At 52.7% G+C, this 12,305-nt stretch overlaps 1 protein-coding gene across 1 annotated transcript; it reads right to left on the reverse strand.

Annotated features, from left to right (window-relative positions):
• Positions 1-5,346: 5,346 nt before the first annotated feature.
• GUCA2B (guanylate cyclase activator 2B) lies at positions 5,347-7,665 on the reverse strand. Its single transcript, XM_045546460.1, has 3 exons — positions 7,560-7,665; positions 6,286-6,472; positions 5,347-5,548 (listed from the first exon to the last, which is right to left on the reverse strand). The coding sequence occupies exons 1-3, from the start codon at positions 7,647-7,649 to the stop codon at positions 5,487-5,489; spliced, it is 339 nt and encodes a 112-aa protein (XP_045402416.1). The 5' UTR covers positions 7,650-7,665; the 3' UTR covers positions 5,347-5,486.
• Positions 7,666-12,305: the final 4,640 nt, after the last annotated feature.

Genomic DNA, 12,305 nt, shown 5'->3' on the forward strand with positions numbered 1-12,305 from the left:
TGCGATTGTACCCATTGTAGATACACCTTGCTTGCCAGGGTTTGGGGAAAGTCCCATGGGAGGCGCCTGAGCAGATGGAGGGCAAGAATGTCCTCAAATGACTCTGAATGCATTATCCCATCATTACCATAAATTAACATTGCAGCTTCACCCCCTCCCCCCAGTGGGTTTTGGAAGCCATGACACATCTGGGTCTAAACAAATAAAGTAAAAAGCTCCCCTGCCCCACAGATGGGAGGAGATAACATTTTCATTGGCCAGGGAGATGGCAACACAAGAATGAGGAAGTCAGAAGAAAGAAAAAGAGAGACTGAATAAGACCCCAGGGCCACTGTCTGCTGGGATTTGTGCCCACTCTTACCCCTCATTTGGAGTGTACTATCACCTGATCTTTCTTGACACTCCCCTCCATGTCTGGAGGTGTACTTGCTTAATAAAATTCTTTCACTTTGCTTTGCTGCTTTGGTGTTTGGTTTCAATTCTTTGTCTCCAAGCACAAGAACTGAGGATGATTACTCACTAGTGACATTCCCACTCTGTCCTCGGTGCTCTCTGGGCTCTTTGATCATCCTCACCTCTTGCACAACTCTGGCCACCTTATTGTTGTAATGGCCTCTGTGCTTGGGGAAGCCTCTCTGACCCCCAGAGCTGGTGAGGTCCACCCACATGGATGATAGCATGAGGATATAACAGGGGCAGGGCAAAAGCAAGGGCTATGTGGTCCTGGCCCTGGCTTCAGCCCCAGGTACTATATAATGTTAGGAAAGTCAGCTTCCTTATTTGTGCCTCAGTCTCCCCCTCTGTAAATTGGGGCACCAATACTTCCTGCCTCCCTGGCTGGGTGAAATAATGCCCGTAAAGCCCTCAGTTCAGGCCTCACACAAACATAAAAGGAGGGACTGGCGTCAGGCTTAGAATGGTTCAGACGGGGTTGAGGAGGTAAGGCATGGAAATAAGGCCAATGAGCAAGGGCAGAGGCAAGGAGGAGTGAGGAGGCAGCCAGGGTCCTTGTTGGAGGGGGGGGGGGTGGAGGTAGGGATGGTGGTGGAGGGGAATTCAGAGGGGGATTCAGGCAGGATTTCCTGGGCTTCGGAATTCAAAGGGTAAGGTCTCTTCTGGCTGAGATCTGGGAAGGCTTTGTGAAAGGGGAGGAGGGAGTGAATTTCCATTGGGTGGATAGAATTTGAAAACCATTGTGGAAGTAGGGAGAAAGAGGGTATTCCAGAAGGTGGAGATGCTATATGTACACACAGAGGGACTGGAATGGTTCAGTGAGGACAGTGTAGAGCCTGGGAAATAGGACTGAGTTTGAGCCTGACTGTGGTATTCACAAGCTGTGCGCCCCTTTCTGAGACTTGGTTTTCTCATCTGAAAGTGGGGATGATAACAGATCCAGCATCCCAGGGTTGCTAGGGGATTCGATGAGATGTGTGGTGGAGTAAAAGGCAGAGTCAGGTTTCACGCCCATAGAGTCTGGCTCCGGAGTTAGGACATTATTTATTTATTTATTTATTTTTGTTTGTTTGTTTTTTGAGACAGAGTCTTGCTCTGTTGCCCATGCTAGAGTGCAGTGGTATCATCATAGCTCACTGCAACCTCAAACTCCTGGGCTCAAGGGATCCTCCTGTCTCAGCCTCCTGAGTAGCTGGGACTATAGACATGCACCATTGTGCCCGGCTAATCTTTCTATTTTTAGTAGAGACGAGGTCTCACTCTTGCTCAGGCTGGTCTCAAACTCCTGAGCTCAACCAGTCCTCCTGCCTCAGCCTCCCAGATTGCTAGGATTATAGGCGTGAGCCACTGCACCCAGCCCAGAGTTAGGATACTAAATTCCAATGACATTTTTCATAGAAATAGAAAAAACAATCCTAAAATTCATGTAGAACTATAAAAGACCTCAAATAGCCAAAACAATCTTGAGCAAAAAAGAACAAAGCTAGAGGCATCACATTACCTGACCTCAAAATCTACTACAAAGCTGTAGTAATCAAAGATCATGGCATTAGTACAAAAACAGACATGGAGACCAATGGAATGGAACTGGGTAAAAAGAGATCAGAAATAAATCCACACATTTACAGTCAACTGACCTTTGGCAAAAGTGCCAAGATTGCACAATGGAAAAAGGACAGTCTCTTTAATAAATGGTGTTGGGGCATGAAGAAGAATGAATTTAGACACTTATCTCATCTCATATACAAAAATAAAATCAAAATGGATTAAAGACTTAAACTTAAGACCTGAAATTGTAAAACTGCCAGAAGAAGCTGGGTGTGGTGGTGCACACCTATAGTCCCAGCTACTTGGGAAGATGAGGTGGGAAGATCACTGGAGCCCAGGTGTTCAAGGCCAGCTGGGACAACATAGTGAGACTCTGCCTCAAAAACAAAGACAAACTACTAGAAAAAAACACAGGAGGAAATCTTGACATTAGTCTTGGCAAAAAATTACTTTCATATGACCCCAAAAGCACAGGCAACCAAAACAAAATAGAGAAAAGGGATTGCATCAAACTCAAAAGCTTCTGCATGGCTGAGGAAACAATCAACAGAATGAAAACAGCACCTGGAATGAGAGAACATATTTTAAACTATACATTTGATAAGGGGTTAATGTCTGAAATATATAAGGAACTTAATAGCAAGAAAACAAGTAACTCCATTAAAAAATGGGCAAAGGACCTGAATAAACATTTCTCAAAGGAAGACATACAAAGGGCCAACATCACTAGTCAGGAGGGAATTGCAAATTAAAACCATGATGAGGTATCACCTCACACCTATTAAGAATGACTTTTATCAATAAACAAAAGATGCCAAGCAAAGTGGCACCCACCTATAATCCCAGCTACTTGGGAGGCTGAGGTGGGAAGACCGCTTAAGCCCAGAGTTTGAGACAAGACTGGTCAACATGGTCAAAGCCCACCTCAAAAACATTAATTAATTAATTAATTACCAACAAAAGGTAACAAGGGTTGGAGAGAATGTGGAGAAAAGGGAACGCTTGCCCACTGTTGGTGGGAATGTAAATTAGTACAGCCATTATGGGAAACAGTATGAAGTTTCCTCAGAAAATTAAAAATAGAATTACCATATGATCCAGCAATCCTACTGCTGGGTGTATATCCAAAGAAAGGATATGAGTATGTCAAAGAGATATGTACACTCCCATGTTTATTTTAACACTATTCACAATAACCAAGATAAGGAATTAACCTAGTGTCTATCAACAAAGGCATGGCTAGCAAAAATGTGGTATATGTGCACAATGAAATATCATTCAGCCTGAAGAAAGAAGAAAATCCTGTTGTCTGTGACAAAATGGATAAAACTGGAGGAAATAAGCCAGACACAGAAAGACAAATACTGCAGGATCTCACTTAAATGGGATATCTAAAAAAAAAAAAATATCTAATTCATAGAAGGAGAAAGTAGGATAGTGGTTACCAGGGGCTGGAGTGGGGAGGAAATGGGAAGGAGAAAGAAGGGGAAGGGGAAGGGGAGGGGGAGGAGGAGGGGAGGGGGAGGGGGAGGGGAGGGGGAGGGGGAGGGGAGGGGGAGGGGGAGGGGAGGGGGAGGGGAGGGGGAGGGGAGGGGAGGGGAGGGGGAGGGGGAGGGGAGGGGGAGGGGGAGGGGAGGGGAGGGGGAGGGGAGGGGAGGGGAGGGGAGGGGGAGGGGAGGGGAGGGGAGGGGAGGGGAGGGGAGGGGGAGGGGAGGGGGAGGGGAGGGGAGGGGGAGGGGGAGGGGCGGGGGAGGGGGAGGGGAGGGGAGGGGAGGGGAGGGGGAGGGGATAGGGGAGGGGACTCCACTGGGCCCATAGGGAGCACTTTGTCAAAGTCGCTACCGTCACTATTTCTGTGTAGCGGCACATCCTTGCACCTGGCACATGGTAGGAGCTCAGTCCGTGGCTGTTCCTATTGCCATCTCCAAGAGGAAGGCCGGGGGCCCGGTGTAGCTGTAGGAGCAAGTGGTGCGTGGGCTGCAGTTAAACATGAGGGGTGGCACAGGGGAGCCACAGAAGGGTAAGGGGCACCGTCAGGGCGGTGCTGGGGTGTTCCTCCGGCATGGTGGGCATAGAAAACCCACAGAACACAGGGCCAGGAAGGGAGCTGTGGCCTCACTGTGGTGCAATAAGGGCCCCGGCGAGTGATGATCGTGGGGTGAGAAGTGGGCCCAGAGAGCCACAGGAGGCACTGCAAGGGCCCCCAGCCAGCCTGGCCTGCAGGGTGAGAGTGAGGAAGCATCTGGAGCCGAGAGACTGCAGGACTCCTGAGCAGAACTGGGCAGTCAGGGAGGGCAGCCGTCTGGGGCACCCACTGTAGCCTTGGGGGGCTGAGTTCAGGTGGCACGGCCCCTTTGGCCTCAGCTTTCCTCCTGCCTGGCTGCCTGGGACCAAGGCTGAGGAGGAGACCTGTCTGGAAAGGCCCTGCTCCTGGGAATTCCCAGCATGGCTCCCGGCCCAAGTTAGGCCCCGAGGATGGCGGCGAGGCTGCAGTGGCTGCACCATTGTCTGTTAGACGGCACTGGCCCTGCCCAGCGACATGGAAAGGCAGGGACATGGTGGTCAGAGCATGGACGTCCCGGGAGGGAGCCTGCTTTGCCACTTCGCTCAATCTGTGATCATGGGCTACTGATGTGTCTCTCTCTATCTGACTGTCCTCATGGGTAGAGTGGATATGGTCACAGTGATGGTGTCTACTTCATCAGATGGTTGTGAGGACTCCATGAGTTACTACGTGGTGTTTGGAATAGTGTCTAAGATATAACAAATATTTAATGTTGACTGTTACTATTATTATTAATATTCCTCAGGATGGAGAGAGGGAGGAAGAGACTCCCACTGGAGCTGACCAGATGGCCCCGGGGGGCTGGGAGGGGGGAGCTCAGGGAGTGAGGATGAGGCCTGGGGCAGAGTCAGCCCCGATGATGGCCTGGGAGGGGGCTCAGGGGATCCTTCCCTCGTGCACCCCTCCAGTCCCACCTCCTACCCAGCCCAAGCCCACACCCAGGTCAGGAGCACAGACGCTCTTGCTCTGACGCCGGGGAGGCCTTGAGCTCTGCAGTCCTGGGCACCTCACTCCCGCCCTGAGCCTGGGCTCCCTCCAGTATGAAATGCAGTCTAATAAATCGATTCCTCGGGCCTTGGAAACTTCAGGGAAATTCCAGCCTGGTATTTTCAGTCTAACCTTTCCCCTCAACCCACCCAGCAGCCCCAGAAGCTCCACCCGTGGCTCCTGGCTCCTGGAGATGGACAGATGGACACCTAGACTCTGCTCGGGGAGTAGAATCTTTATTCAGGAGTGTGGCTGACTCTCCTCCGCCGCGTGTCCGATCCAGATGCAGACCCAGCTGCCCAGGCCCAGGCAGGGTGGTGATGAGCCCGGTGGCGGGGGGCCCTGCCTGAGCGGGGGTGGGGTGGGAGGCTGCCGAGGCAGTGCGCTGAGGGGGCAAGGTGTCCAGGGTGGGCTCGGGGCGCTGAGGACCATCTCAGAAGCAGCCGGTACAGGCAATGTTCACGCACAGCTCACACTCGTCATTAGCGATGCTTTCTGGGCGGGGAGAAAAACCGGTCAGCTGAACCCCAGACACCTGTGGCTCCAGGGGCGCTGCTGGACGGGTGGCCGAGAAGGCCCGGGCAGGGGTGGGTGGCGTCTTGCTCACAGACCGGGAGCATGAAACGCTGGAGGCCGAGTGAGAGGCTCAGGTTCAAGTCCCAGGCACTCTCTTTCCCAGCGAGAAGTGTGACTGGGCGAGTCAGTCACCCTCTCTGTGATGGAGTTTTCTTGTCCGCTAAATGGACAGCATCAACCTGACAGGGACGCTGCAGGGACAGAATTCAGGCGATGGGACAGACACAGGGCCCAGCGCACAGCAGGTGTTCAGTGAATGCTAGCTCGTCGCTCCGTTCTCCTGCCCTACTCTGCTTCACCCCCCTGGTTCCGGCTATCTCCCCCTCTCGGAAGCCTTCCAGACCTGTTCCCCCTGGACATGAGCCGTCTCTGTCTCCCCCTGTTCCACGCAGCCGTTGTCTGCTGGGTCTGCCCCATGCCCCCTTCCCGCTCATCTGTGAAGCCCTTGAGGGACTTCCCCAGACTGAGGGGATCTGGGCACGTCTGCCTTGCAGTGCCCAAATCGGGAAGTCCTGGTGGGGACAGGGGCTGAGTTTCTTCACTCTCCCTGCCCTCAGCCTCTGGGCACTTAGCAGAAGCAACCTGGGGCGAGGAGCTGGGCTGTGGGCAGAGACCCACCAGGGGCAGGAAGTTCTGCAGGGGACAGGGGTGCTCACTTAAGGCCGTGAAAATGCTGGCAGCATCCTGGGAGGTGCAGACAGGCTCGAGGTCCGAGGGCAGGGCCGGCTCGTGGCACACGGCAGGCAGGAGGGTCTGGGTCTGCAGGCGGGGGCTGGGCGTCCACTGCTGCTCCAGCTCACTCAGCTTCTTCACAGATTCCAGCTGCACCTTGAAGCCTTGGTACTGGGGGGAGGGGAGAGGAGACAGGAGGGAATCAAGACCCGGCCAGGGGCAGGCACTGCCACGAGACCCAGGGTTCCCGGGGCCCTTCCTCATCCCATGGAGAGATCAGGCCACACTGGAAGGAGCAGCTCAGGGGTGGGAGGTGGTGTCTGGTCTCCTCCCACCCTACAGCCCTGTCACCCCACCATGCCACAGAGCTGGTAGAGGAAGAAGAGGCAAGGCAGTGGAGCACAGTGGGTCAGGCCTGGCATTAGAGACAGGCAGACCCCGGTTCAAACACCCCAGCTCCCTCCTCTGGCATCACCCGTAGGGGACTGGTGCCAGCACACACTCACTGAACTAGGTGCTGTCCCCTGGACTGACATGGCAAGGTGATAGCAGCTCTAAGCTGGCCAGGCCCCAAGGCCAGGGTTGCAGGAAGAGGCTGAGTTTCCTGCACCCTTCCCGGGACCCAAGGAGGCCCTGCCTAGAGTCAGGGATGCCACACGCAGGGCCACAGATGTCTCTGCTGTGCTCAGCATCCTGCCACATGGCAGGCAGGCCCTGCTTCCAGGACTCCTTCCAGCCTCACAGGCGCCTGGAAGGGCACCTGACCCCCTCGCTGTCCTCTCCCGGGGCTTTTGCACATGCTGTGCCCTCTGTGCCTGGCACTCTCCTGCTCACCCTGCAATGTCAGCTCAAGGGTTACCTGCCAGGGAAATTGTTCTGGTGACTGTCCCCATCCACCCATCTAGGGGTGAATATAGACATCTGTGGGAGCATCAAAGGGCTCTCCCTCCCCTTCTGGGCTCCTCCAGGGCAGGGTCCATGTCTTGTGCCACACTCTGACCTCTGTGACAGCACAGGCCTTTGAGGATGGCGGAGCTGAGTAACAGCAGTTTGCTATTGTCAGCACCATCATCACTGCCATCAGTGCCAGCTGCCCCACCCGCCAGCTGTCTCTGTCCCAGGGTGGTGATGGGTGTCGGGCTGAGCCCTGGGCCCGGTGCTGCCCCCGCACCCTACAAATTCCCAGCGCACCCCCTCCAGCCTAGCCAACCACCGCGGGGACCTTCAGGTGAAGGGCCAGCTGGCCAGAGGGGCTCACCTGGATGCGGACTGACTGTGAGCCCTGCAGCAGCACCAGGAGGACCACGGCCGCCCCCAGCAAGAGCCTGCACACAGCTCTGCTGCCCATGTCGCTCGCTGTGTTCCCGCCGCGCCGTCCACCGGCTCCTGCCGCTTCCCCCGCCAGCAGCTCTTTATAGACCAGGCTCCCGAGTCTCAGTCACACATTAACCAGCCAGTGGGGTGGGGTTGACAGCGGCTTGACAAGCCCAGGGCTGGTTCCCAGGAGGGGGTTAGGGGGGTGACCCGAGGCTGTGCTGGGGCCCTGGGCCGCAGCGCTTTGCTTCTGCACACGTGAGCGCAGCGACAGTGAGACCACGTCACAGACAGGGAAAGTGCAGCTCAAGAGGTAAAGTGACTTGCCCCAGGTCACGGAGCTAGTCAGTGGCAGAGCGGGGGCCCCAGCCCGTGTCTTTGGCCCAGGTCAGTCCCCGGTTCTTTCTGCGGGTGAAGGATGCAGAGGGACAGGCTGGCCCAGGCAAGTTGGGCGGACACGGCTGATCCCGCTGCCCCAAGACCCACATCTCTCTCAGCCCTCCCCCCACTTCTAGTTAAGGACCATCCTTCTGACCAGCCCTTGTCCAGACCTTCGCCCTGCCTCTGCGTGCCGCCTTCCACCTGTGCCCGGGTGCCCTCAAGCCACGTTCGATCCATCTCATGGTCTGCGCCTTTCAGAAGCCAATAGCCTAACCCAGGATGGGGGAAAGAGCCCTGGCCTTGCAGACAGATCGACCTGGGTTCCAATCCTAGTCCTACTGCAGTGGTGTGACCTTGGGCAAGTCACACCAACTCTGACTGAGCCTCCGTTTTCTCTTCCATCAAATAGGCACTATAGAGCCCGTTGCACGAGGTTGCTGTGAGGGGTGGGGGGCACGGCCTACCTGAGCTTGCCTGCATCCCCTGGCTAATCCATCTGCAGCAGGCACCCGGGGCAGTGCATAACCCACTGCCTTCTAGGCAATGCATAACCAGAGGTTATGAGACGAGGACAAAGTCTCCAAGGGCAATATCACCCCACCAGACCAGGCAGCTATAAACAGTGCCCGTGCCAGGGCTTAGCTCTGCCAGACTCAGGCTCTGGCATGTGGCAGGCTCCCCAAGCATGCCACTGAGTTGAGGCCCTGGTAGCCTGTCTTGGCATTTAAGGTGGAACTGCAACTTGGTAGCTAAAATCTGATGTCACCTGTTCCCTCACACCAACCCTACTGGCACACACCAGATCCCATCTCATGTTTTTGGTTTTTTTTTTTTTAATTTCTTATTTATTTATTTATTTATTTTTAAGGCTGGTCGAGTGAAGCGGTGGCAGTGGAGAAGGAACAAAGGAATGTGTGACTGGTTGTGATCAGTTAGTTGTAAACACCACTGCGCTCGGACCAGCCCATCTCATGTTTCTGCTGTGTGCCACCTGCGTGAAGTGCCCATCTTCCTCTTTCTTATCTTGGACTGAAATGGAAAAAAAGCTCATGTGAACTTTGGAATCCAGACTGCAGCCTTTACTCTTTAGAGTATGAAGAAATTAATGGACTCTTATGTGCTTTCTCATCTGTAAAATGAAAATAATCATCAGACAGTAATAGCTCTCATTTCTTGAATACTATGTGCTGGGCACAAGGCAGTTTTATAGGCATAACCCCATTGAATCCTGTAGCTAGGTCTTATCCTACAGATGAGTAGCCCGAGGCCCAACGAGGCACCAAGGTTGTTGTCACTGCTGGAGTGAGGGAGGTGAGCAGGTTTTCTATCTGGAGTTCTTGCTCCTGCTCAGCCTGTGGTGTTACAGAAAAAGGAACCCAGGCCTTGGAGGCAAGGACAGCTGGGCTCAAACCCAGACTCCAGCACTTACCAGCTGTGTGACCTAGGGTACATTGCTCAGCTTCTCTGAGCCCCTATTTCTTCATCAGTCAGAGGAGAAAATAATAAACAACCTCATAGGGGTTGTGTTAGGAAAAATACAACCTGTGAGTTTCCCTGTCCCCAGACTGACCATTTCCCCAGCATGTGCCTGGCCTGTGGGGACATTCGGTAGAGGGTGATTTCCCTGCCTCTCTGCCATAGAACACCCCTGACAAGCCCCATCTCTGAAACTACAGCTAGAACAGTTCTGATCTCTGACTTATGCAGGGTGGGCTTGGAGCTATGCCTTTCTCTCCAGAGCTGGGTTTGATCAACTGTATGACCTTGGGCAAGTGACACCACCTCTGTGATCTCAGTTTCTCTTTTGTAAAAATGTGACCAGTCTCCCGTGTTTGAAGTTGTCGTGAGGCTGCCTGATACCCCAATCCATGCTCTTTCCACCAGAGGAAGCCCACGCCCATCAGCCCCACATCTAGGGGACAAGGAGAGATCCTGTGGGGTTTGGAGGCCCCTTGGCCATGGTGTCCTTCCTTCTCTGCCCCCGCCTCCTCCGGCCAGAGCACACTGTGTGTCAGTCTTCCCTGGGAACCAGGTGTGACTTCTCTATCTGCCTAACGTGACTCAAATTCATTTTCCCAATCCACCTCCTCCTAATCGCTTCATGAGTGACCCACCATCCATCAAAACCAACCTGGTCACAGACACAAATCCTCGCTGCCACCCTATGAGCCTACGAGCCTTGACGTGGTATTATCAGGGCACTTCCTTCTTTATGGACGTGGGAAGTGGCTGTTGTGCCAGCCTGGACTGACGCAGGGCAGGTGACAGTTTTCCCATGTGCGGGTTTGGGCTTCTCCTCTCTCCACACCGAGTCTCTGCCTAGTGCCTGCCCCACGGTGCCCTGGAGTCTGTGACACTCCCTGCCCCCCGTCAGCAGCATTTGTCACTGCTGACCTCTCCATCTTTCTTAGAATAAAGTATGTTCTCCACTTGGCTTCTGGGTCACATGCTCTCCAGATTTTCTGCCAGTCTCGTTGGCCCCATCTTCTCAGTTTCCTTTGTTGTTTCTTCCTGTCTTCCTGACCTTGAGATGTTAGATGCCCCAGGGACACTGGGCTCAGTCCTTGGAAGTCTTTCCTCCGTCCATAATCACACCCTTGGTGATCTTAGCTGGTCTCAAGGATTTTAATGCCATCAATACCCTGTCTACTCCCTAGCCCGGGCCCTCCCCTCGGTGCCAGACACATTAATTTATGCCTCTTCGGCACCAGTTGATGGTACCACCATTGCCCAGTTGCTCAGGTCAAAAATCTGGGAGTTATCATTGGTACCTCTCTTTGTTTTATTTGCCAAATTCAATTCATTAACAATTCCAGTTGGCTCTATCTTCAAACTCTTTCTAGGCTCCAACCATGTCTCCCAATCTCCGCTGCAACTCCCAAGTTCCAGGCTCTCATGGTCACATGGATTATTGCCACAGCCTTGCATTAGGCAGAGTTCTCCAGAGAAAAGGAACCAACAGGAGATCACACGTCTACATTCTGTAATATTACCTATCTATCTGTCATCTATATGGATTTATTTTAAGGAACTGGCTCACTTGATTGTTGGGGCTGGCAAGTCTGAGATCTTTAGGGATGTTTGGCAGGCTGGGAATTCAGGTAAGAGTCGATGTTGCAGTCTGGAGTCTGAGATCTGCAGGGCAGGCAGCAGGCGGGAAGCTCAGGCTTTCGGTGTTGCCATATCGAGGCAGAATCGCTTCCTTGGGAGACCTCAGGCTTTGCTCTTAAGGCCTTCAGCTGATCGGATGGGAAGCCCACACACACAGTATGGAGGATAATCTGCCTTCATCAAAGTCTACTGATTAGAAATGTTAATCATGTTGAGAAAAGTATTTTCACAGCCACACATCTAGCCTGGTATTTGACGAAACAACTCGGCATCATAGCCTGGCCAAGTTGACATACAGAATTAATCATGGCAAGTATCCAAATAGATCTCCCTGTACCAGCTCTTGCTCTTCAGATATTTGTCCATGCAGCAGCCAGGGGGGTCCTATTAAAATCTAAGTCAGATTATTTTCCTCCCCTGCTCAAACGTACTAACGGCTTCCCACTTCCCTTAGGGTGAAACCTAAAGGCTTTTGCCTACAACAACCCTTTGACACCCCTTTTTGTCTTTGACTTCAACTCCAGAAACTCCCCCGGTTCCAGGCACACCAGCTTCCTCGTGTCCCCCCAACATGCCAAAGCTGATTTGCCTTGGGGTCTTTGCTCTTCATCCACATACTGATGTCACTCACCCCTCACTTCACCCAGGTCTCTGCTCAAATTCCACTTCCTCAGAGATCTTTCCAGATCATCCCACCACAGAGAGCTTCCTCCATCACTCCTAATTCTCTTAACTTGCTTTCTTGTAGCACCTGTCTCATATATACAATTCATTTCTTGCATCCTTCTCTCTACTACAAGGTAGGTTCTGTTAGAGTAAGGAGTTTGCCTGTTTTATTCTTCCAAAACAATACCTGGCACATAATTGGCACTCAACAAATACTTGTTGAATTGAATAAATGGATATGATTCAAATATCTGTCCCACCAAGCACTAGATGGTTAGCCTTGGCCAATTTTCTATTCTCTGAGCCTTAATCACCTCATCTAGCATCTTCCTGGCATGTGGTGGGTGTTCAAAACAATGTTCATTATTTTTATGTTTGTGAAATCATTTGTTTGTTGAGAAATGGAATCCTTTCTGTGTCTTGTGTGCATAGAAGCCCCTGGAGCATTCAATAATTTAATCAACAAATATTTACTGATAACCTATTATGTGCGAGCAGAAGGGATATAGAAACTAACAAAACAGACAGAGCC

Source organism: Lemur catta, chromosome 3, assembly GCF_020740605.2.
Source record: "Lemur catta isolate mLemCat1 chromosome 3, mLemCat1.pri, whole genome shotgun sequence".
Lineage (NCBI taxonomy): Eukaryota > Metazoa > Chordata > Mammalia > Primates > Lemuridae > Lemur > Lemur catta.